This window comes from Leptonotus elevatus, chromosome 21 (genome assembly GCF_054856555.1).
Source record: "Leptonotus elevatus isolate MCC_2025b chromosome 21, RoL_Lele_1.0, whole genome shotgun sequence".
Taxonomy (NCBI): Eukaryota; Metazoa; Chordata; class Actinopteri; order Syngnathiformes; family Syngnathidae; genus Leptonotus; species Leptonotus elevatus.
Window position 1 is genome coordinate 2,779,672 of NC_141259.1, and position 27,935 is coordinate 2,807,606.

General features: G+C 39.1%; 1 protein-coding gene and 1 long non-coding RNA gene across 7 annotated transcripts in view; one reads left to right on the top strand and one right to left on the bottom strand.

Moving 5' to 3' along the window:
• The window catches only part of mllt10 (MLLT10 histone lysine methyltransferase DOT1L cofactor), a 51,731-nt gene extending 26,136 nt beyond the window's left edge, over positions 1-25,595 (top strand). For 3 of the 5 annotated variants that reach the window (XM_086066201.1, XM_086066202.1, XM_086066204.1), the window contains 13 exons: positions 4,566-4,664; positions 4,962-5,295; positions 6,484-6,693; positions 7,596-8,051; positions 12,850-13,004; positions 16,572-16,689; positions 19,723-19,795; positions 20,665-20,858; positions 21,205-21,354; positions 21,466-21,512; positions 23,226-23,512; positions 23,775-23,859; positions 23,962-25,595. In XM_086066201.1, coding sequence (XP_085922327.1) covers positions 4,566-4,664; positions 4,962-5,295; positions 6,484-6,693; positions 7,596-8,051; positions 12,850-13,004; positions 16,572-16,689; positions 19,723-19,795; positions 20,665-20,858; positions 21,205-21,354; positions 21,466-21,512; positions 23,226-23,512; positions 23,775-23,859; positions 23,962-23,976 — 2,223 coding nt within the window. In that variant the 3' untranslated portion in view covers positions 23,977-25,595. The remainder of the gene's footprint in view (positions 1-4,565; positions 4,665-4,961; positions 5,296-6,483; positions 6,694-7,595; positions 8,052-12,849; positions 13,005-16,571; positions 16,690-19,722; positions 19,796-20,664; positions 20,859-21,204; positions 21,355-21,465; positions 21,513-23,225; positions 23,513-23,774; positions 23,860-23,961) is intronic. The other 2 variants (XM_086066203.1, XM_086066205.1) reach the window with 1 other exon arrangement.
• LOC147155567 (uncharacterized) lies at positions 3,987-12,945 on the bottom strand. Of its 2 annotated transcripts, none has more exons than XR_015092111.1 (5): positions 12,841-12,945; positions 7,843-8,029; positions 6,480-6,639; positions 5,398-5,520; positions 3,987-5,307 (listed from the first exon to the last, which is right to left on the bottom strand). It is a non-coding gene; the product is annotated as an uncharacterized LOC147155567 (long non-coding RNA). The 2 variants fall into 2 exon arrangements; XR_015092110.1 differs by lacking the exon at positions 12,841-12,945 and adding an exon at positions 9,239-9,345.
• Positions 25,596-27,935: the final 2,340 nt, after the last annotated feature.

Consider the following 27,935-nt stretch of genomic DNA (forward strand, 5'->3'; position numbering starts at 1 on the left):
CATTGTGTTTTTGATTATTTGATTATGAATTAGTTTTAGCTGTACAGATCAATAGTTCTTAGGGGTGTAACAAAAACCTTACTTGAATGAATCAGAAAATCAGTTTTGATTTAACAGAACCAAATTGCATTGTTACATTTTAAAATATTAAATCCTTTAATCATATTGCATCTTATATATTGCGATATGTATATTCAATCATCTTTGATGAGCTGCACAGTGGATAAAAAAAAGGAGTGATTTTGCTTATGATTTGTTGTTTCTTTGAGTTTGTTTAACTTGAATAGGATGTGCTTTAGAAACCTTTCACATATTTTTACATATGAATAAAAATGACAATCTACAGCCGTATCATATCGAGCCAAATCGAATTGATCTATTTGAAAATGTAACATTCTTGAATCTTATCGAATCGTCTTTTATTGGAAAGATGCACACACTTAATGGCTCTATAACATTTCTGAGTCACTCCTGTGACGCAAAGGAAAATTCTACATGCACACCTGACAGCACTTGGATTTAGCAGTGAATGTGACCCCCACGTCGCAGATGCCCCAATCAATGATCACAGCTTTTAATGAATGCTACATTTACAGTATGTGAGTTAATCGGTCATGCTGGTTAGAAGTACATGTAATCACAAATTGCGTAAAATCAAAATTTACAGCCAATTCAGTTCACCAACCCCCTGGGGCTCCTTTCTTTAAAAATGCACTCTAATTGCATTTTTAACTTTTTTTAATCAGTAAGTGATACTCATTAGTCATATTGTGATCAGCATCATCGAAAGATTTGAGTTTGTAGTTTTCTGCTCACCTTTTTAACCAAACACGTAGTTGGTTTCAGGGGTACTTGTAATTGCTGAGTTTTAATGGATTTTAATTAAAACAATTGACGCGATTGAAGTGTAGATTTTCAGCTTAACCCCCCCAATTATGAGTACCTCCACTTTAGGTGCTCAAATTTAGAGTATACGTAAATGTAATATGTATCATTGTACATTATGAGAGGAGGTCGCCAGATAAACATTCCTCTATAATACGGAACGGAATTTCGTGCCCCTATAATGCATTTTCAGGTCTTCAGAAGAAACAAATCAATAAAAACAACATATGGGCGGCACATGCCCAGTTCAACCCGCAAAAGCTCACTTTGTGCTGACAGAACCACAACATTTTCCAGAGACTCCTAATAGCACAATCACTTGCACTTTTAACTTTCTTGAGAGCTACACTGAAGGCTAATTTAGAGCAAAAAATAAATAAAAATTAATTTGTGAAGATGTTCATGAACCAAGGTTGCCCTGCACCAATTTGTGTGTGCCATTCATATGTTTGTGTGCTTGCTTGTACACATCCCATCAGTTCTGCTCACCTCATGTTAGACCCTCTAGTCAAAATACAGCAGAGGCTTAAAGATCCTTCACACTGGACACTTAGAAAAGGCCTCCAGGAAACACACACACACAAATCCTGCAGGAAATGGCGCAGGGGAATTCCTGCCAGGCCAGGGCAGATTATACCCCCATATCCCTCTCACTTCCTGTTCCTCTATTTCACCCTGTCTTCCCTCATCTCTTCAGGGTCGCCCCCTTCTGTAGCTTGTCTTTACCCTCCCCATTTCTTCTTCCTGAGGCCTTTGAATAGTTACTAACAAACAGGCAGTTACTATATCTCTTATCCTTCCTCTACTATTGACGTTTTGCCTGTTAATTCCTAGGTTGTGTAAAATGTTTTACAATATAATTTTTTTTGTGGCAAAATCAAACATAGGGATATAATGATCAATTCATTTTTCGTTGCAATTTTCCCCCCAGTACCATGCCACTAACAGTTTCATAAGCTGAATAATGGTTTGACAAATGCACAAAACAAGATTGATACTAATATGTATTGTTGAAGGGTTATTTATTTGTTTGACCAAATGTATCAGTCATGTGCAGTTAGAGCCTAAAACATCTGTCAACATACATTTGGGCAACTGTTTCACTTCTAATGAGTCTCATGATCTTTATTCTACATAGACGGAGTGGGTGTCAGTCTGTTGTCGGTCCGCTCATTGTTTGGGCCGTTGTTGATAAATAGTTGTGGACCTCATCCTCTGCCACACTCATATTTACCTCACACACTTTCAAAGAGCGCTTGGACATGTCAAATGAGCTTTCTGCTAATGGTGGCCAACAGAGAAAAAAGGGGGTGAGCACAAACTGAAAGACATTGTCTCTGCCTGTATAATCAATTGACCTGATTGATAAGGCTGTGTAAGGTTATATTATGTGTGTTCCCACGCCCAGTGTCTTGGGTTTGTGTGTGTGCGCGAGTGATATCTGACCCTGGCTGCTCCATCAACACAAACCTATGGAATGTTAATGAAAAACACAAAGAATTTTAGACTCTATCTCTTTGTGGCCAGTATTCTTTTTCTCTAAAGATTTTTATTTTCATTATGAATTAGCGACATTCTTTAAAAGAATGTTTCCTACAAATCAGTAATTGACAGAAAAAATAATTGAGACAAAATATATGGTGAAAATTATACTTGTGCTGCTGTAAATACATGAACATTTATTCTCATTGTTACTAGTAGTGTGCACAGGTTTGTTAGAATGTGATACATTAACCAACATTAGTTTTCAATTAATTTAAATAAGATAAGCAGTTTGGAAAACGGATGGATAATTTAAATAATTTCATTCTTTTGCATTTTGACTTGGTGACTGTTTAGACCATCCTTATAGAGCAAGTAATTTAAGCACACCACCGAAAGCCTTAAATTCTTAAACGTGACAAAATAATAATTTTTGTTATCTTGACTAAAATGATTTAAGTTGAGTAATATATGTTTTATTCCTGTTTGGGCTGCTTACCGGTAATTTACTATAGATTTAGTTCACAGTTGATAAAATAAGTAAATTACACAATGTTGGAGGTCATAGAAACCCCTATTTATATTAAAATGGAGATTGATTAGTAACTTGTTACATACCACTGTTGTGCTATATATTGGCAAAACTGCAATTCTCTTGGTGTGAGTGTGTTTGTGTGTGTAGCTACAACAGCCACCATAAATAATGTTCAACCCTCGCCTGTTTTTACTCTGGTCTTTAAGTGGAAGTTATTTAATTCCTATGAAATAATATTGCTTCATGACATTGTTCAGCTGTTGATTAAATTCTGAACCACTCTGGTGTCCAATGGTCCAAATTTATTTATGTGAATTTGTGTTTCATTAGAACCTGTGTTGGTAATGTTTAGACATGAAAAAATGCATATGTGAACAAAATTTTAGATACTTAGTGTTGTTAGAGCGACAAAGCGCAAACCTCAACTCCTGTCACCCCAAGGAAGCATCCTGCTGGCAAAACATTGTGGCAGGTAGTTGCGTCATCAAGTTGAGTGAGTTTACCAATGTTCAATCCCACAACTGGTGCTCGATGCTGAGTAGTTTTTCAGACCAGTTTAACTGAAAACACTTCAGTCAAAAAATAACAGAAGAGTAGTAAGATGGACCAAGAGTTCTTACTGAAAACACGTTTACATTTACTGCAATATCTATTAAATGTAAACAAAAGACAACGTTTTATGGCATGACATTTAAATTATAGTAAATTGTAATGACAGGGCTTTGCTCAGTTGTCGCCGCAGTTTTTAGTTTCAGCCACAAATACGCACACGTTGAGGCCAGACAATTAGCATTAGCGGAAGACAGCTTACAAACATGTTCCAGTGGAGCTGCTATCTCCTATTTCGGCTGGTGGGGTCTGTTAACTGCCACTCAGTGCGGAAGTCTGGCTAAACTGTCACCAGCTTTCATGTGATCATTTCCCAATGAGACCCTGAGGGGAGAGATGCGGGGGGGAGGGCAGTTTGTGCTGCTTCTGAGTTGTCACGGCACCGAGCGTCACCAATACTGGATTGATGCATATTTTCACAGCCTGTCTAACTGACGGTGTGTGTGCGTGTGTGTGTGTGTGTGTAAAAGTCTGTATATGCATCTGTCTGTCCGTATGCGTGTGCAAAGAGGTGTCAGGGTGTGGGGTGTTCATGTAATGTGTAAATGCGCCGGCACCCGGTCAGCACCTCACGGGTGCTAGAGGAGGGGTGGCGGTGTGCGAAATGGAGAGGGTGTAAATTGAGATGCTATTGTCCAAGAAGGAGGGTATGATTGGATGAAACAATGAGATCTTGTGCACTCTGGCACGAGGCACTTAGACACACTCCTCTAAACTTCAGCAGGCTGAATTCCTGTTGCTCCCAAAGCTTTATTTTCCCCTCATCTCTCCGCCATCACTCTCTTTGTGTTTGTGAAGCTTTCATCTTAGAGTGATGCTTTGAAATGTAATGCTTTTTTGCGTTACACACACGTGCTCACGTTCACACACATGCACACACACATTTACTCCACAGCCCTGTTCCTCTGATTTAGTCGCTATCTTTTTTTGGAAATAATCATTCCCAGAATGGTTACATGTTGAGATGTCAACAAATATTTTTTTAGTTTAGTCTTGCTTATGTGTTATCTCCCTTTTTTTCCTTTCTTTTTTTTTTTGTACTCTTAATACTCAGAAACACAAAGAACGGGACAGACACAAACCCAAACACAAGAAGACCTCCATGGACATGTCCCCTTCCCTTGTTCTTCCAAACATCATGGTCCCCGAGAAGGTGAGGGGCAGCCTTCTCTTTTCTGTAGTGAACTGCTCTCTAAATAGAAAATCCTGTATTGAGCCAAATTTTCTCTTGTTTTGGTCATTAGTGGATTGACTTCCCCTGGAAAGAGACATGTTTTCTTTGCCATTTGTTAGCTAGCTGAATTACATAAACTGCCAAACCAATTTCCATTTTGTTGTTTATCGATATTAAATGTTTTCATTTAATTCATTTAATCATGCTTTCTTTGCTCTCTTTTCTGTAACAATCATTATTCTGTATTCACGTTCCCTTTCTACCTTCTACCTCCAGACCTACAACAACAGCAGTTCAGTGGGAGGGGGCCCAGTTCTCTCCGCATCCTTACAGAAGCGACTGGATGACGGTAGCGCCCGTTTCACCAACGCCAACTTTCAGGAAGTGTCGTCCACTCACTCTATGGGAAGCTCCAAGGACCTTCTTGCTGCTGATGTTGGGAAGGCGGTGTCTGACATGAAAAACAAGAAGACTGCCGGTGGAAGCCATGCAGTGGGACAGAGGGGTGGCCGGAAGTCTCTTGCCTCCTCAGGGAAAGCACTCCCTTCTGCTGTGGTCACCATGGCAACCTCCACATCTGTCTCTGCCTCCACCGGGCCTTTCCACCAAGGTAAATTGATAGCTGCAAATGTTTCTGAATGTTAATTTTTTTACACAAAGAGCCTGCAGTTGCAAATTGGTAACATAGTTACAGATCATCTTGTGGTCTAACCTGCGAATGTGTTTATGCTGTGTGACTGGATTCTGACCAGACACCAGACTTTTTTTTTTTGTGTGTGGCCTTGATAGCAATGTTTTGTCTCTGGCCCCTGGCTCCTGTAATCTCGGTACCAGTCTGAAAAAAAACACACACACAGACATGTGGGGGAGGTCAGAGCCTGAAAGATTCAGTGCTTACACTAAGCTTTTGTGTTTTCTATAATCAGAACCTTGAGCTCTCATCAGGTGTGTGCTTTGTCTATCTTAGGAGTAGCAAAGTGTATTCATCCCCCTGCGTACTTCCTTTGTTGGAGGACTACATGAAGAGCGGGGGTTTACTTTAGAGCGGATGGAGATTAATAAAACAAAATTATTATTTGTATTAATTAATTATTATTTTGGTTATATTGTTTCTCCTGTTCCCACGTTGACGGGAATGGAAAAAAAACATTAGTAGGGAGATGTTACACCCTTAAAGAGGAAGTCAACGTTAAACATTTTGTTGACGATAATATGTTATATGTGAACTCACTAGTCTAAACATGGCATTCTGATTAATATTACATTTGTGGAATATGAGTTATGCAGCAAAATCCAGACGTTTTTATCCATCTCAGTGGGCGGCCATTTTGCCACTTGCTGTCGACTGAAGATGACATCGCAGTTACTCAGTGCTCAGGCAACGACCAATCCCAGCTCACCTGTTTTCTGAAGCTGAGCTGTGATTGGTTGTTACCTGAGACAGTTCACCTGTTTTCCGAAGCTGAGCTGTGTTTGGTTGTTACCTGAGCAACTGTGATATCATTTTCTCAACAGCAAGTGGCAAAATGACCGCCTTCTGATATTGATAAAAACTGCTGGATTTTGCTGTTTAACTCATATTCCTCTAATGCAGTATTGACCATAATACCGTATTTAGACTAGTGGGGCTGCATAGAACATATTATTGTCAAGACATTTTTTGGGGTTGATTTCCCCTTTAATGTCCGCTTTCTCTGCCCCTCCTCCTCTATTGGATTTTCACAGCTCAAACAGTTCCATATTCACTTGGCTTATCCCATTTCCTCTGCTTTCTCCTTTGTACACCTGTCTTACCAAGGTCTGCTGTTGACGAGTGCCAGCAAGACACCCGCTGCCCCCGCATCCTCTGATTTCTTAAGCTTCGTTGACGCCTCCTTGCGTCCGGGAGGCGTGACTTCCTTCTCGTCGCCACCATCGTTCAGCTGCCTTGTGAAGCCGAGTTCAGAGAGTGGTGCTTCGGAGGGAACAACAAATCTTTTTGGCTCTCTTGCAACTAGCGCTCCTGCAGGTGATAGTCAACTAAAATTTATTTTATGTTGCACTAAATGGCAGCTTAATTTGAGCAAGAGGCTTAGAGGCAAGACTGTGTGGAAGTTTTACATTACGGTTGACAGTGACTAAAAATTATGTGGTCAATGTCAGTATAATGACAATATGCTGAAATGAAGAGGGGGCGGGGGGGGACACACCCTACCGGTGTATATACTGTATATGTACAAAAACAAAATATACAAATGAAAATTGAAATAAAATCCACAATTAGGTGAATCCACTGGTGTCCAACCGCTAGTATGTGGGTGCCCACTATTAAAAAGAAAAACAAAGTAATCATGTCACAGATACATGTATGAAAGTGTTGCAATGTGTCATGCACCTAATGGGGGAAGCCAATAAAAAAAAAAACAGTATTCTCAGAGATGTTACTTACCGTAATAATGAGACTTAATATTAATAATGGAAATACTAACCATCTGAAAATTCACAGTTTATTGTTAAAAAATAAATAAATAATAGTAATACAGTTTAATTCCCATCTCACAGGACCGTAAGCATATCCAGACTCTTTTGTACTTAGCTTGGATTCATTATGTCAAACATTGGAAGGACAGTCTCGTCGTCCTTGTTAATTTTGAGAAGTTACCAAATGCCAGTTGTGCGAGTCTGTCTAATGTTTTATAATTGTCTTGTTGAAGTGTTTATGTCCTGTGTGGCAAAGGAGGTGTACATGCGTTTTTTTTGGCTTAAAAATGAAACTTCTACCCATGACCACCCATCCCTCCACCCCACCCCCCACACACCCTGTTTAGCAATATCCCACTTAAAACCAAAGTCATTTATTTTGATAAATGTAATATTCTGATGAATGTACAAAGAAGCTGAATATTCAGTGCTACTTTCTAATTATTGCAGTGGGCGGGAAGCTGTATGAGAATTCCCACAGTCTATCAGCCAGTGAGACGACAAGCCTCAGTGGCCCAGCTTCCTACAAACGGGCGCAACCCTCCAGCACCGGACCGGGGATTGCTGGAGCAACTACAACAGGAGTGGAGGATGGAATAAAAAGGAAAAAGAAAGGCAACTGGCGCAACAGATTTGGACCGTGCTTCACAACAGACGTCAAGCCACCAGAGTCATCACCCTCCCTTGCTTTGCCCACCATTTCCACGGCCAACACCTCCTCCTCTTCTTCCGCAGCCCCTCCTTCTTCCTCCTCAACGCTCTCTGGCCGGCCTGGCTTAGCTTCCAGCGGTGGTTTAGGAATGGGAGGAGGAGAGAGGGGTCTTGGGGTCATAGGTGTTGGCAGTGGGATTCAGAAGTCCCCCTCACTCCTCAGGAATGGCTGTCTGCAAAGCAGCAGCGGGCCAGGTGAGAGCACAGAAACATAACATTCCCGCTTCCGTGTGCGCACACTTTTTGATTTTGACACAGCCATTTGCCAAAAAGGCATTGAAGGCCAAACCACAAAACTGTGAAGTAAAAGTGTTCATTTGTGGTCTTTTCAAGGTGACCAAGCAAGCGTAATTGCAATGAATGTTTTTTTGTTTGTTTTTATTGATACCAGAAAATAATTCCATCCTTGAGTACATAATGTAGCGGCCTATCATGTCTTTCATCCATTTTCTCTTACTGTATTTTGGTATAAAAGATATAAAATGAAAGGCATTGAGGATTGACACACTTTGACTCAAATTATTATTATGTGCATATAGGATTTAAATTAAGTAAACATTATAGTTTTTGATTTCATAGAGACATTTTTGCATATCGTCACTGTAGAATGTCAACCTCCCCTGACCACATTTGGTCAATTTAATACTTTTTCACACATCAATACTATCGATCAGTGCCCATGTGGGTCAGTTACATTCACAAATTTTTGACAACCTAAAGTGTTGAAAATGACTTGTCTTTAACGATGCAATGTTAATGGCTCAACAAACATTACATTGTTTTGTTTTCTTGTAAAGTGATGTACAAACATGTGAGGATTCTGGTAAGAGTTCTGTCTATTCATGAACAGTGAAAAATAATGATAACACTGGACATTTTAAGAATATTTAAACGAGATTGTCATACTGTCAACGGTAATAGTGTGGGATTCACCAACCAAACAGTTTTCTTCAAATAGTTATACTAACTGAACCTTTTGTTTATTCTGGTGGGTTTGTACAATATTGGTAATTAAAACAAAAAAAGATTATTTGTAATTCAATTGCATTGCCTAATTTAGGAAAATTAACAAAAACATCTAATAATTTGGAACGCAGTTTATATTACTTGTTGCTAGTGGTGAATCAAGTAATTTATACATTTATACCCCATTTAAAATACAAAAGCTGCTTTTCAGCATGTTAGCCATAGTACCGTGATTGTATTAAGCCGTTGCTACATTGTTACATCTTTCTCTTCTTTAGACCATTATGTCTTGTAATCCAGTTTTCATCCAAATGATAACATTAAAAGGAAATGACAACCTATTTCTATTGGACAGAAAAGATATTAACAATTACCTGTAACTATAAACATTAGCCCATTAAAACGGTTATACAAACCTTTGTAATTGGCTTCTTGCAATGAAATTTTGGTGTGTGTGGAGCTACCCAGCTTTTTTTTCTTCTTCTTTGTGTTCAGTTGCTTGGCAACTACTTTGGAGTTCCCCTCTGCTGGAGGAAATGGTTCAGTACAGCTCTCACATCCCGCATTTGCACTTTTTTCCAAGATTAGCACCTTTTTGTTTATCCACGCTGTCTCCCAGCCCCCTGCTCTTACCTTTTTTCTCTGCTTCTGACATCCTTCCTCATCTAATGATGACGCTGGCTTGTTTTCCAAAATGCTAATAATCTACTGAATCGAACAAAATATGTTGTGTTGGTGTCTGAGTGGTGAGAAAATATATTTAATAGCTTTAACACCAGTACTAATGTTAAATTTGATTGGGTTTTTTTCTTGGCATGTCTCTAATTTTTAATTAATGTGCAAGGTTTTTCTTTTTTTTTCTTTTAATTTTGGTTTGATTTGGTTTTTAACTCTTTCAGAACTGAAAATAAAATTAAGCTTAGTGGTCGATTTGCTTACTTAACTGTAAACTTTAAATTGTGTCACTTTTTTGCAGTGGTTGTATGGTGTGGATATTTTAATAATTTTGTGTCACAGTAAATTTGTGAACTCTACCTTTTACCACAAATATTTGTTGTATGGGGGTAGCTACTTCAAAGCAATTTATAATTGCATACGTATCACTTTACTGTTTTATTTTGTGGCTGTTTACATAATATAAAAAATAATAATAATACAGCAAATATGCTGTTTGTGCTAGTTAAAAAAAATTTCTTGTGAGGCTATAATTTTTATTGTGAAGTCCGTTTTTGCCTTAGCAATATTTGGTTGCCGTATTTTTGGATTTCTGTTTTAGTTAGACTTTCATAAAGATACATAGGACTACCTTATTTGTATGTGCTCTAGTGGTCAAGGAAAAAGTAGTTTGCAGTTCCATGTGTGTGGCGTGTATGCTGCTTTTCCCTATAGTATAGTATTTGTAACCACCACTGGTGTGAGAAAGGTAGAGGGAAAGGGTGCTGATATGGCCTTGCATTTTCTGTGTGTGCCTGTGTGTGTGTGCCTGTGTGTGTGTGCGTGTGTGTGTGTGCGTGTGTGTGTGTGTGTGTGTGTGTGTGTGTGTGTGTGTGTGTGGGGGGGGGGGTGTGTGTGTGTGTGTGTGTGTGTGTGTGTGTGTGTGTGTGTGTGTGTGTGTGTGTGTGTGTGTGTGTGTTAATCATGTGTTCGTCTTCACACTGTAAATATTTAGCTGAGGGTTAATGTAGGGCAGTAATGGGGAGAATCCTTGGCTGCCATCCCTCCCCCATCATCCTGCTTACTCTACCATGCTGATGGACAGATAGTTAGCTTGATAGATATGCGCTGGTGGGTGGTGAGAGGCAGGGGTTCGTTTTTGGTTAGGTTAATGTTTGACGGCGGGTGGTGGTGAGGTGGTCTGTACCCGTGTGTTTGTTTGTGCATGGTAGCTGTGGGGTGGGCATGAATTTATTCTGGCCAATGTCTGTGTTTGATGGAGTATAAGACAAAAGAAGGAGCATGAGACCCTCCCCCCCCCATTTATTTATTTATTTGTATTTGTAATATATTTGTGTTAGTTTAGATTATTTTTATGCACATCATAACTTTTTGTGTGCGTGTGTGTGTGTGTTTTCAAAGGGTTACAAATCAGAAAAATATTCTTTTGACATATTTTTTTTATTAAGGTTTAATAAAAAATGTTGCTGTGTTTTTACTCATTCTGAATGGTTTGATTGAGCAATCTCAAATTAAATTTAGCATGATAGAACATTGTAACTGATTGTGCTTAAAATAGTACAATAACTATTTAGGCATCCAACATTTTTATTTGAATCGTAACACACACACACACACACACACACACACACACACACACACACACACACACACACACACACACACACACACACTTTTTAGTTGCACAGAATTAATCAATGGCAATTTAATGTGAGCTTCAGCATGCTTTTTCTGCATTTTAAAACCAGAACATTTCCTTTGCAGCTTAAATTAACAATCCATAAAAGAACGATATTTTCTCATAAAAGCAGAAAATCAATTTGACCTAATATTTGTACATATTTTAGAACGTTACAGATGATCTGAGCAGGAAAAAGTAAAGAGCTTGAACGGTGGCTGATGCAGTTCTCTTACTTACTGAGCATATGGATAAGTTATACAAACACATTTTAGGCATGTAGAAAGCCCATCAAATGTTGTAGTTTAAAAATATTTGTCTTATTTGAGTGTTGTGCTACGGTGATATTTATCACGTTTTTCTCTGGCTCCTCGGGGCTATAGTTTTTTTTTTTATAATTAGAAGGAATAGAAGCTAATTATTAGAACAGTGTTTTTCCCACTGTGATTACTTTTATTTATTTAAAGTGTATTCCCAAAACTTTACAATTAAGCAAAGGAGTGTAGCTAATTTAACTCTACCATAAGCTAATTTAACTTGATAATATAATTATTTTTTCATAATGTAATGGTTGCTAGAAGTTAAAATATTGTCATCATATCTAATAAACAATCATAATGTTTAATTGAACCTTGAGCTGCTCATATATTCATACAATGTCCCCTTTCTTGTGCTTCAATGAGTGTAAGAAGCTATTCATATTTGATGTGAACAAAACTAATAAATTGTCGGTTTGGCCTCTCATACAGCTGCTGAACATCTCACAGGAGCACATGCCCTCAGTGTGACTGCAGACCAGCTTTTGCTTATCCATTTTTCTGGTGCATATTACAAAGTGTTATAAATAGTATGTAGACCCATGTAGTGTATAGATAGCTCCCATTCCCCCCATCATCTCCCTTCTCCCCTCCTGGCACAAAGATCTCTTGTTCCCCCAGTGAATGTATGCTGCCCTGAGCCATTCAGGCTTTTGTGGAACTGAGGGGCCCTCTCTTTCCCCCCTACCACCACCTCTGCTGAGGTCAAAGGGGGCCGGGGCAGGGCTTATCCCCGGTTAGCGGCTGAGCACAGGCGTGTGTGTGCGTGTGTATGTGAGGCAGGCTGAGATAAGGGGATGAGGCATGCACACATGAATGTGCGGAAACAGGCTTGCTCAATTTATGTGCAATATAAAAAAATATATATATATTTTGTGATCTTTTTTATGCTTTCCTCCACCTTAAATATAGATTTTTTTTGTGTTTCATGTTTTGGTTGTTGATTTGAACTCCTTTCAGGACAAACATGCGTCAAATGTAATAGAAAGGCTTTAAAATTGTGTGACAATTTATACAGGAAATGTGCATTGTTGTTTTATTTTGTGTGTTTTTTTGGGGGGATAGCTCAGCACAGACTGTTGACATTACCTTAAATGTGTTATTTTTAATTTGACCAGTTGGGAACATTTTCAACAAATGTAAGAACCAAAAATTTGTCGATCTGTGTTTTGTATTTAAATAATTAAAATTATTTTTATTCATTCCCCAAAAATAAATCTTAAAAAAAAAAATGGCACAGAACATCCTAGAAGAGCACTGACACATTTTAATTAAAAAAAATATCAAAAGGATATGTCCAAATGTTAACTTTTGTGTATCCAAAATCAATTAAGGGTTTTGAACTGACTGTTCACAGGTGTTTTCTCCAGCGGCGATGGGTTGTCGTCGTCGGGCCCTGGCGCTGTCGCAATGGGCGGAGTTGCATCAGACCAACTGCAACCCACATCGTCACTGGCCCCTCCCTCTCCCTTCACCGCCACAGCACCCCTAACCAGCACGGCCGCCACACACGTGAGTCCGAACACAAGAGCCTTGCTGATGACAGACAAGCACACTTATCCTTCTGTTTGGCTCTTTCACACCAAAAAATTCCTCACGCACAGTTTATTCAGCACCCGCTGTCAATGCAACAACATCTTTACGATGAAGTGTAGAGTAACCGCAGAAGCGCAAATAAACCACCGCTCACTAATTAAAATATCTTTGGAGGCAAATCTCTCTGCATGGCACGTTAATTATGTGTGAGGCACATGCGTCCTGACCTTGTGTGAATTATCTATTCTCAGTGAGTTATTAGACAGCTGTACTGTGCACACGCTGGAGTCTTCAGGTTTATTCACATTTCAGAAAATTCCTTTGGCACTTATGGTGTTTGCCTGCCAATTTCAATTAAGTAGTGGCCTTCATAGAAAAAGTCCTGATTTTGTAAAGTCAAGTGATGTGTTTTTTTTATAATCCTTATTAAGTTTAAGAAATAAATGAAACACATTTTCAGAGCAGACATCCTAATGAGGCTAACTAGGTTACATTCTGCATTACTGAATGACACATTTATGATTGGCAAATTTGTTATTGTGATAGTAAGTACAGTGAGGGTAGAAAAGAAAAAAAAACTCATTTTGAATGCATTTTTATAAAGTTTTTAAGATTACATATATTCCAAAACTCTTTTCTCTCTAAAAATGTTTAGCTGGGGAAAAGAAAACTAATAACAATCTATTATTTTAGTTTAAAAAAAATTAAGTATTGAATTGAATATTGACTCCATATTTGGTGATTTTTTTGTAGTCAGCAACAATATATTTATATTGAAATATATATTAGTTTTTAACATTATATACTGTATATTATAAATGTTTTCCAGCTACTTAAATTTCATCCTAATCCTAATAAATTCAAGTGATAATATTTTGGTAGCTTTTTTAACTGTCCTATAAGGAGGGAAAGGGAGTGCCAGGGGTCGGGCGGGCAGGCTAATCTGTAGTCACTGACCTCAGGGTTCTTCTTTTCAAAACATCCCCAGAGAGAATTTTCTGTCAGTGTCCACCCAACTCAATTTTTCTCCCGTGTCCCCTTACCACCTCTCTTTTGCTCTCTGTCGCTCGTTCACACATCCATCCTTTCTCTCCCCTTCCACTTTCCCTTTTACCCCCTCCCAATGCATCCTTCTCTCTCTAACTCTCCCTCTGTTGTCCTGTGATGTAATGACATCTGACAAGCACCACGGTAGGGATAGAAGGGGCGCTATAAAGTGCGTGCGTGCGTGCGGTTGTCTTGATTTTTCAGGCCTGGCATTTATCTTAGTCAGTACCTCTCTCTGTTCCTACCGAATATGCCACGGGAAGCACAAGAGACCTAGACTATTTGCTGTATGCATATGGTGGAGAAGTTTGGCCTGTATAGTGTGTGTGTATGTGAATAAGCAAGGGATAGGGGAGACAATGCACTCCTGTGCATCTGCAGCACACACACACAGTTAACCCAACTAAAGAATTCCAACTGCAGTCTTGTGTGTGAAGACAGACCCAGGCCATTTTTTATTTTCAGTCCACTAGCTCGCTCCTGGCTGGCTGTTATTGGCTATCAGTCTAGGACAGAAAAAAAAGGACAGCGTCTTTGAATGAAAAATGAATGTAAATGAAAAATGAATGTCGATGGGAAGCAGGCAGGAATATGGTACTGGGAAAAGGAAGTGGGGTCGTGAGGAAAAATCTACTAATTTCAGTGAAGGGGAAATGGACAGTGGACGGCTTCTTCGTTTAAGAGGAATAGGATTTTTCCCGGTTGTTTTCCCATATTTTATGTTGAATTAGTAATAGAAAATAATGGCCTTCTCCTCCCCGATGATATTCTAAATGTGAGCAGAAGTGTAGGAACGACTGCTCCGTATCACAGCTGTCTGACCCTATGCTCATCCTTGCCTCGTAGTAGAAAATCAGATTGTTTACATGAGTAAACTATTCAGAAAGTGTTTTGTTGCCTTTGTTTGGTAGCATTAAAAATAATTAGTGTTACGGTAATCAAACTACCACCTCAACCAAAAATTGTGCGCTACCCTTCATGCTCTTCTGTCCGATAGGACCAAAACAGTCAGGCATTTTGTTCCCTCCCATCCTATTATTCCCGCCCTCTCACTCAAACCCCACCCCTTTGCTCCACAGCCCTTATTTGGGAAATACCTTAATTGGATTAAACTCTATGCATCAGAAACACTTTGTCAGCATGTCAGCGTTGTGTCAGGGGCTTTGGGCCTCACGTGTGAAGCAGAACAGAAAGATGCGGTGTCGCAATATTTGTGTTTTATTTCTCCCCCACATGAAAGTTGGATGAAATTCACGGCCTGTTTATCTATACGGCAGTATTTTATTTTATTTTTTATAATCAAGCAGAATCTCGGAGGCCAGGTCGCTTGTGCTATGAACACAGGTTGTGGAAAACGTTTTTCATTGATATATCTTGGTATCTTTTTTTTCTTTTTTCTTTTATATCTGGCATTTGTCGTTTGGACTTTTTCCATCCACCATACACTGTATTATCTTACCCCAACCATATAAGCACTATTATTGCTGTAATTAAAAGGTTATTGAGACTAACAGCTAATTGTATTCATACAAATTGCTAATTAATTAAAAGTGTTCTCACATTCAGTAATTATATCCCTTTCAAATTGTTTAGTTTTCAATATATCAAATTTATTTTAACAGCCTCTTAAATAATTTCAGAAAATATTGATTTTATAAAAAAATAAAAAAAGAATACCAAAATGTGGTATGATAAATATATGATTAATTTTACTGAGTGTTTCCAATTAAATACATTTTTGGGGATTCTTTTTTACATTGTTGGAATATTGTCCAAATTATTTTGATGAGTGACTTTATGATCCTCGGTAAATTCTTTAGGTTAGTATGAAGTTCAGTGAGATGCTATAGTTAAGTAGGCTTGTATTCATGGTGAGCAGAGTTACAGTATGTGAGAGACATTACTGTTCAGGAAAGATGGTCATATACTGTTTATAAAATGAGTTATAATTGATTACTATTTGTTTGTAGACAACCCACATGTACTTGTTTTTTTCTTCTTCTAGGTTTCATGTTCTGTTGTCTTATATTGATGTTTCTGAATTGTGAGTAAAGTCTGTGTGTCTATATGTGGTGGGAGTCAGAATCACCACTGGATGAGCGCAACAGAATTTCCACAGCAAAAAGTTAATACGTCGATTACATATTGAGCAATGTTGATTTTGATATGTTATCATCAGGACAATTAATCAGCTTGAGTAATCGACTGGATAATCAATTCTACAAAGATTTGTATGCGACAGCCTTACTCCCTACCAAGCTTCTCCCGCGCGGAGCACATTTTCGTCTTTTTATGACAAAAAGGTTGGATGTGTACTAAGCGTTCATACTATAGACATATTGCATACACATCCGATTTATATCCACATATGAAAGAGGCCTGTGTCAGATTTGAAAAATTGGAATTGTACTGTTCACAATGCATAAAAAATCATGCCAAACTGCACAATGAGGCTTTTTGTAACTTTTTCTTGTTTGTGTGCCTTTTTGTCTTCAGGTGAGCGTTCTTCCAGGTTCAGTATTCAATTTGGCGCCCACACATATGTTTGGTAACCGTCTGAATCCAAACTCTGCCATGGCAGCGCTCATTGCTCAGTCGGAGGCCTCACCCGCAGGTATGGAGCTTACCCATGTGACACAATCATGTGTGTGTGAGAGAGATCGTAGGGGTGGGGGGTGGGGGTAAATGTATTGTCACCACCCCCTCCTCGTGGCCCCGCAGAAAGGTCATGGGGTCAACGCTGGTGAAATTCTCAAGCTCCTCCCCGCTAGCTCGAGTGACCCAATCCCCTACCCCCCACCCCTTTCTTCCTTGAGTCATTTTTGTAATGAAGTAAGTTTTACACACTTTTTGTTTCTCCCGAAGGGAGTTCAGATTGTTTTCTTGTCTTCCGGTGATGATTAGAGGCCTTTCAAAATGAGAGTAATTTGTTTGTGAAACAAGACATTTGCTTGAGAATGAATCAGAGAAAACTTAGGATGTCTGATGCCGCCATCATCAGTCAGATCCTCTCTGACCCGCAGGTTAACTCACTAATCAGGCTGGATGACAGGGCCACAGTGTGCGTGCGTGCGTGCGCGCGTGTGTGTGTGTATGTATGTGTGTGTGTGTGCTTATGTGTGCGAGGGAGCAATGCAAGTCTTATGTAATTGTTAGATATGATACACAGCTCTTCCACCTTCATACCAACGCAATGTTTACAACTGTTTAAAACATATATTCAAAGACATTTCTCTTAATTGCTTGCAAAATACATACACTGTTTGGAATTTTGAAAACGTTTAATGCATGTTTTTGCAATTGCCTCGACACCCCAAGATTTCAAGGGGACCCTCAAGCGTCTCAAATACTTTCTACTAATTTCTTTTAAAAATTCAAAGTCATTGTTATTGTTTTTTGTTTTAATTCACGCTCTTAAAGCATAAAAAATGCTTAATCTATCATGATCGTTTCAAGTGTTCACAGTCCTTTCTCATACAATGGACTATTCCATCTTATCACTTCATATGTGTAGACTTTATTCAAGAAAATGTCTTAATTGCCAAAAAATGCCACAAGTTCACACTTTTTAGTTGATTAACATTAATATAAAAAATATTTTCAGTGCGTGATTAATTATGAATATTATCAATGGATTCGCCCCCAAATGACAAAATACACTTTGTATTATTTATTTGTATGTGTTGTTCTCCCTATGCTGTATTTCTCAGTACAAATGCACACACAATATGAAAAACTAAATATTAAAAAAATATGTCAAGATAATTAACAATATTTGATAGACAACCAAATGCATTGGAATTATAGGAGTGGTACATATACATTTTTAAAAAAGCATTACAATTAATTCATAATAAAACTATTTATGCAAAGTATTATTAATTATTTAAATATTATTAGTGAAAATTTAAATGAATTCAGTTAATCAAATTGCACATTTAGACATTATGAATTTGTGTGTGTTCCTGTATGGTACAGGTTTATCATCCCGTCGTGTGTGTGCAAACAGGCGTGTGCGTCGCATTTGTATGGAAGTGCGCACATTTACTTTGGCAGCCGTCTCTCGTTGCTTTTTGTGTGTGTGGTGGGAGGCGCCAGGATGCAAAGGGTTACGAAGGAAACACACATTAGGAAAAAAACAAGTTGAACGAAGGACTATGGCACTGACCCAGTAGGGTAAATGCTTAGATTGACTGTCTTAAGTAGAGGGGTGTTTAGTGCTAGCATGTAAATGCAAAAGTGTGCGTGAGTGTGTGCATGTGTGATTCATTACTCTCTCTGAGGGAAATGAAAAGAAGCATCTGGCCAGCGGCCCAGAGGAAGGCGGATACATAAGAGAGCGAGTGGGCAAGGCCCACTGGACAGAAAGAGAACGAGAGCGCTTGTCGTGTGATTGGTACAAAGAGAATCCAAGTTTTGCTCTGTGCAGTTTGATGATGATGATATTGTCCCAATGTGTTCTGTCTGCTGACATTTATTTGCACAAAAGGCCAAAGCAAATTCTCACCTGATTTTGATTGATAGGTACATCGATAGAAAGATTATTGAAAGTAAATCCACAATTTTTGTCTGCTGTAATGTGTATACAACAAAAATATTATTTTTATCAAAGGAGAGAGAGGCAAGCCTGCTTTATTTGATCACAATTAGGGGAGAGTTAGTGGTAGACCAATATGTTTTTTATCAGGTCTGATACCTATTATTATTAGTAGTAGTAGTAGTATTATTATTATTATTAAGGAGGGGGTTAATAACTGATATTTGGAGCCAATATTCATCTTGACTGGAAAAAGGAAAACATTACGATAAAAATTCCACCCAAAAATGTACTTTACAGAAATATTTTGTATGTGCTCCCACTAGTCTCAACACAGCATTCAGATTCAATATTGCCTTTGTAGAATATGAGTTAAGCAGCAAAATCGAGCTGTTTTTGTCCATCTCAGAGGACCTGAAAATAACATCACAGTTGCTGAGGGCTCAGGTAACAACCAATCATGGCTGAGCTTCATGTGGCAAAGTGTCTGCCCCCTGAGATGGATAAAAACGGGTGGATTTTGCTGCTTTATTTGTATTCCACAAACTCAATATTAATCATAATGCTGTGTTTACACTAGTGGGGCTGGATAGAATGTATTATTGTCAAGAAAAAAAATCTTGGTTGACTTCTCCTTTCAGCATATTTTAATTGAACAATTTTTCAAGTTTGCAAAATGTTGACTTTGTTTTATTTTTATAATCTTAAAACATTCTAACAAAGTTCAAGGAGCTCCCAGGATAATCAGCGTGTCTTAAAAATTCAAAAGAACACTTAAACAAGTAAATCGTTTCCTATCGTTTTCTACAGCAAGTAAAGTTTCCCAAAATTTAAAAAAATAATGTTAAAACTTTCACTTTCTGTGTCTTTGTTTAAATTTCAAACAAAAACAAAAGGTGCAGAGAGTTCCCAGGGTCTGCAGAATCTCTTATGAAGTTATGTTTACAAAAAAATGGAAATAAATAGTTCCCTGGAGTTAACAGTTTTAAATATATATATATATATATATATATATATATATATATATTATTTTTTACTTTATTTTACTTTTTCTCCCAAGTGTATCTGGATTTTAATGGTAAATATATGGTAAATATGTTGTGTCTGTAGATCAGGAGGCTGGAGACAGCAGTGTCGGTGTGCAGGGCTTCTCCATAAGGGCTTCTCCCAAGACCACACCACGGTGAGTACACACACACACACACACACACGTACACAGATGCTCTCTCTCCTTCCATCTCCATTTACATTCCAAACTGACCCCCCCTTCACCCATCCCCCCTCTCTGCTTTTCCCCCTGCTGGCCCCCCATCTCCTCTTTCTTCCTCTCATGCCGCACACACACACTCCCATTTAGCTCCTACACGCCTACAGGCAGTTCTCGCTCTGTCAGCCAACGATAACCTGTGTTTTTGAAGGTGGTAACCATCCTTCTACTGCAATTGAATTTTTCTTGTTTTACTCACACAAGCAAATATTTTTTTTCTTTTTTCTTTCGGGAAATGTTCGGAAGCTTCGGTCAAGATGGGAATATTATAAACAGAAATCCTTTATTTTGTTTTGTATTTTTCTGTGATGAATAATTTCACTTGAAGGTTGGTGATGTCATTTTGGTATTTATTTACAAAAACTTTTTATTTTTCTGTATATTGTAATGTAATTATTGTACATATTTAGCTATTTCAAATAAAGCCAGCAAATTTTTATGTTGAGTTTTTGTACGTGAACGTAATATTAGCTTTTTCATGGAACTTGTGTGTGCATGCCAATATTCAAGTTGTCAACAAAGTCTGCTTCCATCATCTATCTAATTTTGCATGTCCTCGTCTCCTACCGTCTCTATCTTTCTCTCACACACACACACGAGCACACACACACACAGCTTGGCCCCTGTTCATTAGAGGCCACTGTAACAACAAATTGATGTAGTTTTATAGCCAGCAGTTTCTATGTTTGTCTGACATTTATGTTTGGTCGTTAATCTCCCCATTGACCTCTCTATCGCTCCTTTTCTATCTGCGCTCGCATTCTCTGGCTCTCCCTTTGATTCAGCTCGCCAATTGGCGGCCTGCAGATCCGCTATGACACGTCAGGATCGTTGCCAGGACCGGGGCTCGGGTTGCTAGGGGCTGGGGGGAGCGGCAGCGAGACGCTGCCCCCGGTGGCCACCACCATTGAGCAGCTCCTGGAGAGGCAGTGGAATGAGGGGCACAGCTTCCTCCTGCAGCAGGGCGCGCAGGGAGATGGTGAGAGGCAACACACCCATCAACATCCTTTACAGGGATTCGTTTTGCGGAAAGAGGAAGGTCGACCTTGGTCTGGCCTACTCAGGTTTAAGTTCTTGTTTGGCAAGACCCGCCCTCTAGTCAGGCAGCGCTGGGTCGCTATGCTGTGGCTGATCTTGGCCTCTGACCTCCCTCTGGAATCTATATGTCAAATCAGTCAGTGGCTAGTGAAAACATGCCATATGAAGTCTGTGCAGTGTCGTATTATTTTATTGTCAGCGGTGCCAGTTTGAAGGAGCTCACAAATGCAAACTCATAGACAGTCCAGCTGCTGACTGTCAAATGCTGTCTGTTTTACCGCTTTCAGTGGTGGGCATGCTCAAGTCTCTCCATCAGCTGCAGGAGGAGAACAGGAGGCTGGAGGAGCAGATTAAAACGCTCACTATGAAGAAAGAGCGACTGCAACTTCTCAGTGCTCAGCTATCAGTGCCTTTCACACCCACCTCAGCATCCTCTGGTATACACACTATTCCCTATTGATAACTCAAGATAAAAAAAATGTTATTCTAAATGATTGAACACTGGTTCTCTGGTTTAATTAATTTACTCTGATAACATTGTGTTGTAGATGTAAAGGGAGGAGCCTCTGACTCATCTTTACCTGTGGCAGCTCAGGTAAATCATATTTTAAATCATGATGTCATCAGCTTCCTGTTTACTACGTTAAAAAACACACGCTAAAGGGGTTTACTTGTATGAAATTTTGTGATCACAAAATAAAAAGTTTCGAGGTTACAAAGGGCACACATTTAAATCAACCCAAAAATGCTTTAGGGCTAGGTTTAAAAAATGGAATAGTCTATATTGAATCGATTTTCCTTTTCGAGCATGATATCGATTCATAAAACCATGAATAGATTATTTTAATATATCTTTCTTCCCTAAATTAACAAGAAAATATATTTTAAAGGCAGATTTTTTTGTATCTTACTGTTTACATTAATTAAAAAAAAAATTCTTACATTTATTAAAGACCTGAATTAGTGCACTTTAGAACAATTCAAATTATTTTTAATTTAAAGTAACAATTATTAATTTAGAATCATGAAAACAATTTCATCTCATCCATGCTGATGTCAATGTTTGTGTAACACTTAAGTGATTATAATACGTGTTACTTTCATTAATAAATACATCCTTTAACCAGTTAGCCTACTGTCTCTGCAAAATTTTATTTGGAATTGAATGTTTGTGGAGGTTTTTTTTTTATCATGTCCTTGATATTTAAGAAGGTTTGATGTTCCATTGAACTGAAGTGAATTAAATCAGAAAAAACATCTAAATCAAACTGAACTCTTGTGAAACGAAATCAAATTGATTGAGGAAATTAAATTTATACACAGCTCTAATTTTCTTAACAAAAATATATTCTATGCAACCTCACTAGTCTAAACACGGTATTCTGATGAATACTTTGTTTGTGAAATACTTTTTTTTAGCCATATGAGGGGGCGGCCATTTTGTCACTTGCTGTCGACTGAAAATTACATCATAGATGCTCATGGTTCAGGTGACTATGTATGTAGAACGTTCCTCTTCTTTTTAATAGCTTTTACTTTGAATCATATTATTTATGTTACTAGTTTATATGTTCAATAAACAAACAATAATAACCAATTGCAGCTCAGCTTTAGAAAACAGGTGAGCCATGATTGGTCGGTACCTGAGCCCTAAGCATTTTTTTATGTCATTTTAAGTCGACAGCAAGTGACAAAATGGCCGACCCCTGAGATAGATTAAAACGGGTGGATTTTGCTGCTTAACTCAAATTCTACAAACGCAACATAAATCAGAAAGCTGTTTTTAAACTTTTGAAGGGCACATATTGTATATTATTTATTGTAAAGAAAATGTTTGGGTTTACACAGTGGCGTAACAATATGTCATGCAGAACAAGAGTCAGTTACTCAGTTACTGGTTCAGACTTTCAAATTAAATTGTTTTAGATCTCAACATGAGCCAATTTAATGGATATTTGTTATTTTCATAGATTGAGTGTCATTCAAATCCATTATTGAAAGCTGGCTGTTGAATATCGCTTGGTAGAAACAATTGGAGCTTGCTTTGTCTGATATTTTTTGGTTGTCTAGATTGTCATTCAAATTTTTCTGAACATTTTCCTGGAATGTCTTAATGGTTACGTGTTATTACCATATGAACATTTGGCACATGTGCTTGACAGGCCACAAATGCATTTTCAAATCACCAATTTTTAAAAGACCATTCAAGTTCCCGTAGCATGTTTTTTTTTCATGACCTCAGTTTTATTAGGAAGGCATAGTAAGATGTCATCGTGTATCATTCATTCAATATTTGTATTCCTTCTAGGACAATGCATCATGCGGCGGCCACAGCAGTAGCGGCTCTACCTCTTCCCTCTCAACCCCCCCCTCGCTTTCCCAAAGCCCACCTCAGCCACAACTGAACGGCGTCATCGCCGCAGGGACCAGCCCGGCCGGGCTGGGAGGCATGTCCGGACTGATGGGCACCTTTGGTACCGGAAACACACTTGGCATGGGGGGCATGGCTGGCGCTCTGAACGGAGTGATCCAGACCCCGGCGGGGACCGGAAGTCCGCACGCAACGGGAGCTGCAACCTTACCTGTCAATAGCAGGTAGTGTCGGCATTATCTTTTGTGTGTGCAGTATTGTTTTCAAGCTTTGAAGTATCTTTTTTAAATTGCTATCAGAACTGCCCACTCTCCAATTGCTAATCACAGGCCTTATGATTATCAGGGCAACATCAGTCAAAATCATCAATCAAAATTGTTTGCTGATTATTTTTACCTTTTATATACTCCAACCGATAGAAAGTTTAAACTTCAATGTACTTTGTTGGGAAACAAATATCCAACTTGCTCCTGTGTCCTGTGTTAGTTCTGCGCGGCTCAGCTTAGCGGACCAGCAGAGGCTCCTCCAGCAGCAGCAGTTTCAGCAGCTGCTGGCATCCCAACCCTCAGCGGTATGACACACACACACACACACACACGGTTCCGCTACTTTATCCTTCAATACAATTAATTATTTAATCATTCTCTCTTCCCTGTATTTGTCGTCTTTCTAGGAGCACTTGCATTGACTTCCCTCGTCTGTACCTTCCTCGTCTCTTGTCTAGAATAGAAATAATAGTCTGCTCTCGACAATTTTCACACCATTATTCCCCCTCTTCATTCCCTACTCCGCCCCCTAATGTTTTTTTTTTGCGCAGCAGCTAATGCAGCATCATCAAGACGCGCTTCAGTCCTACACACTGGCCGCATTTTTTCCATCAACAGCCACCAAGCCCGTACTGGTGCTCCAGTACTCTTGATGGGACAAATACTACATTACAAACTCTTTTTGTGTCATAATCGTTGCACCTGTTTCGTCAAAGATGTTTTGGTCTTTCTGCTGTGTCACTCTCTCAGGGGCCTCTCTGCACACATGCTAGCAACGCTGCAAACACAAAAAACAAAAAGCACACAGTATGTTTTGTAAGAAGAAAAGAAGACCGAATCCCTTCTAAAGTAGCAGATGCATGTTTGGCATCTGTCTGGCAGTGGTCCTAAAAGGACGAAGATATTCCACACATTCCCACTATGCCGCTCTGCCTTCCTTTGTGTCACAGAGGAAAGTCTGGCTCAGTCACCGCTGAAGCCTGCTTATGATTCTTTCCTTCCTCTCTGGGCCACACATGAGAGGACACAAATGTTCACAGGAAGAACTACAACAAAATCGGATCGTTCAGACGGACGCGTGGATCCACATACTGTTGTGAGTCAACATGTGGAAGTGGTCATCCTTCTCGAATGAGCCCCCGAGCTGCATCTACCTCTCCAGCACGCAGGACCTAAATGGCCGACAGCAGCGGCCAATAAAAATCCACAAGAGTCAGGATTGGCCAATCAGCGTCCACGCCCAAAGTGCCTGAGGCCAAGTGATTTATTTTTCTTGTATTTCTCTCACTCTGCTCTCTCTTTAAGCTGCTGGCAATTAAGATTTGTTGCCAAGGTAACAGATTATGAAACACTCTGATGTCTTGTCACTTAAAACCAGGAAATGTTATTGTGCTATAGTCTCCAATATTAAAGCTACCTTTTGTATTGTGTTTTTTTAATTTATTTGTTTATGTAACGGGTGTGAGATGATTATATCCTCCAAGCCCACAGATGTTGCTATTTAACATCACTTTGTCCAATTGTGTAAAGTTTGGTTTCCTTCTTTTGGTTTCATGTAAGCCCTTTGATTGATTTCTATTCTGGTTCACGTGTTTTCAAGTTGATAGTTGATGATGGGAGTGTTTGACTACAGCTGTTTAAAGGGTGGGGGTGGGATCCGTTTTTACCTCGTTAAATGTAAATATATCTTTTTCCTCATTGGCTGATGGTGTACATAAGGGTTTGTGTGAAGGAAAACCAATGAAGCCTCAGTTTGGTATGCGATTTTTTTTTGGGGGGGGGGGGTGGCAGACAAGGTTGGAGGTTTACTGGACACACAAAGTATTAATTTATTTTTATATATGCAGGGATATTGTGTTCTATTCTTTTGTTTCTTTTTTAAAGGTTTCACACTGTTTTTCTTGATGTTTTCTACTCCAAGGGTTTTCAGCCGTGCACAAAATGTTTGTATCCGTTTGTACAAGTAACAAAATAATGGTGGGCGGGGGAACTGACATTGTATTTCAGATCACAAATTAAAGAAAAACTCTGGATTAAGTAACAGGCGTGCCTGTCTTTTTAAGGAAATAGTTGACAAGACACGTGTAACACGTTCACAGCTACTTTTCAGTAAACTGTACAAAAATGTAAGTGCTATCTTACTTCTGAATGACTTTCCACAAACCTGCCACTACGAAACCTGTACCAAAGCATTAAAAAATAAATAACGCTGCTTCTTTCGAAACAGCAATGCAGGAGTTTGTTTTTTATACATTTATTATTTGTGAATAATGTTCTCTTCTGTGTAAATAATTGCAATTTGTTTATGTGAAACACTATCAAATCCCACAGGCAAGAAACATGGAGAGTAGACACGTTTGTTTTTGTGATAATGCTAACTAAGTTAGCAGTAGGAGACTAGTAACCATATATGTGGCTCTTTGGGAGGAAGAACATTAAAACCTGTGAAAATATTTAACAGTTCCCAGTCTCTAGAGGGCACGTAACACTATTTGATTTAAAGGCAGTTGACACCAGCGCAGACGATACAAAATGACTTGACCGCCTTTATGTTGGTTGCTATTAACTGCACAGGGAATGAAAATGTAGCAGTAGTAACAAAACGGATGAGGAAATTGGTTTGTATTTAAAACACACACACACAGCTAAGGAGTGCCACTAGTGTGACTGTGAACATTTAAACAATGCTTTAAGGCTGCTGTCCTTAAAAAATGCACACATTTGATGACTTCCAGCTGCTAAGGAGCATGTGTGTGTGGTGGGGGTACCACTCTGCTACATCTGCTTCTGCCCTGGTAATTAAAAGCTCACTGCCCCCCTCCCTCCCCCCAACACACACACATACACCTCCCCTGCATTCACGACACACACAAAGTAACCTGAATTCAACAACAACCCCCCAACCCCCTTTTCTCCTCTCTTTACCGAGCACTTGCTCACTCACCCCAAAATGCCACCCCTTCTCCCCCCGCCTTTACACAGTATCAGACCTGTCAGTCAAACGGAGCCTGTTTAAATAACACACACCACCACCACCACGTTGGACCTTCTCTTTTATAAGCTGCTTCCCAACACAGCAGAGCCACTGTGTCCATCATCAGCCCTCCCTACCCCCTCATTCACAGGGTTAGGTTGGTGGGGAGTCAGGCTGGGGGGGCTCTCGTACCAGCTGATGGAGGACCTCTGTGTGCCACCTATCCAGGTGCCTGATGGCGAAGTCAAAACATGGCTAAGCCCCGGTGTAAGAAAACAGGAGATGTCTGCCTGAGAGCTCACTCAGCAGAAGGGTTAAGCCTTGAATGATTAGACTGATGTAGGCCATATAGCTCAGCTGAAACAGATCGGCACTGCATATACAGAGTAGCCTACCATTTCCAATACACAAAAATCACCAGCCTCCAATTAAATAAATAAATCCTATTTGTAAAAATAATTGTACTGCCGTCCCATGAGTAATTTCTATACATTTGGAGATATATTTTTGGTCAGCTAAATAATTTAATTATATCATCTCTTCAAAGGCAGGAAGCAAAGAACAATAAACACAGGAAGAAAAATAGGCTCAAGAGTAAAGAAACCATTAGCAAGACGGGGTGGTCGTTGGTGTGTACAGTAATGCAGTGTAAATCATCACAGAGTGGCTGTCATTAAGAGGCTTAATCCTGGCTGGGAACCTGCAGTCAGCTGCCAGGGGCCCCAGTACAGCGCCCTGAGGATCCAGGGCTGCCAGATAAAGCTTTAGGGCTGAAGCAAGAGGACGAGGACAAGCTCAGCGTTGGGGGGCAACAGCTGAGGCAATTCCCAGGGACCAGTGTGTGTGTGCATGCCCCACACAGGTCCCTCTCCTGTAGGATAATGGTGGCGAAAAGAAGCAGCAGGATCCTGCTTCATCCCTCTTCAATCTCGGACAGCTTGTATTCTTCTGCAAAGTGACACACACACCTAGCAATTTTTTTGATGTGGCAAAAACTTTGTTTTATCAATTGTATATATATATATATGTGTGTGTATATATGTGTGTGTGTATATATATATATACACACACATATATATATACGTGTACATATACGTATATATATATATGTATATATATATATGTGTATGTGTGTATATGTGTATGTGTATATATGTATATGTGTATGTGTATATATATATGTATGTGTGTATGTATATATGTATGTATGTGGAATATTTGTTTTAAAATTTGAAATGGAAAATGCTAAAACAAATTGATGCAAGAAATATAAACACAAAAGCAGATAGATTACTGTTGGGAGATAGAGCTGAAGATAACGTAAAACAAGCAGAAACGTAATTAATTGTTATCGTATACGAGTTTTTTTGTTAGTTTTTAACTCACACGTTTTCTTTAATGTTGTAG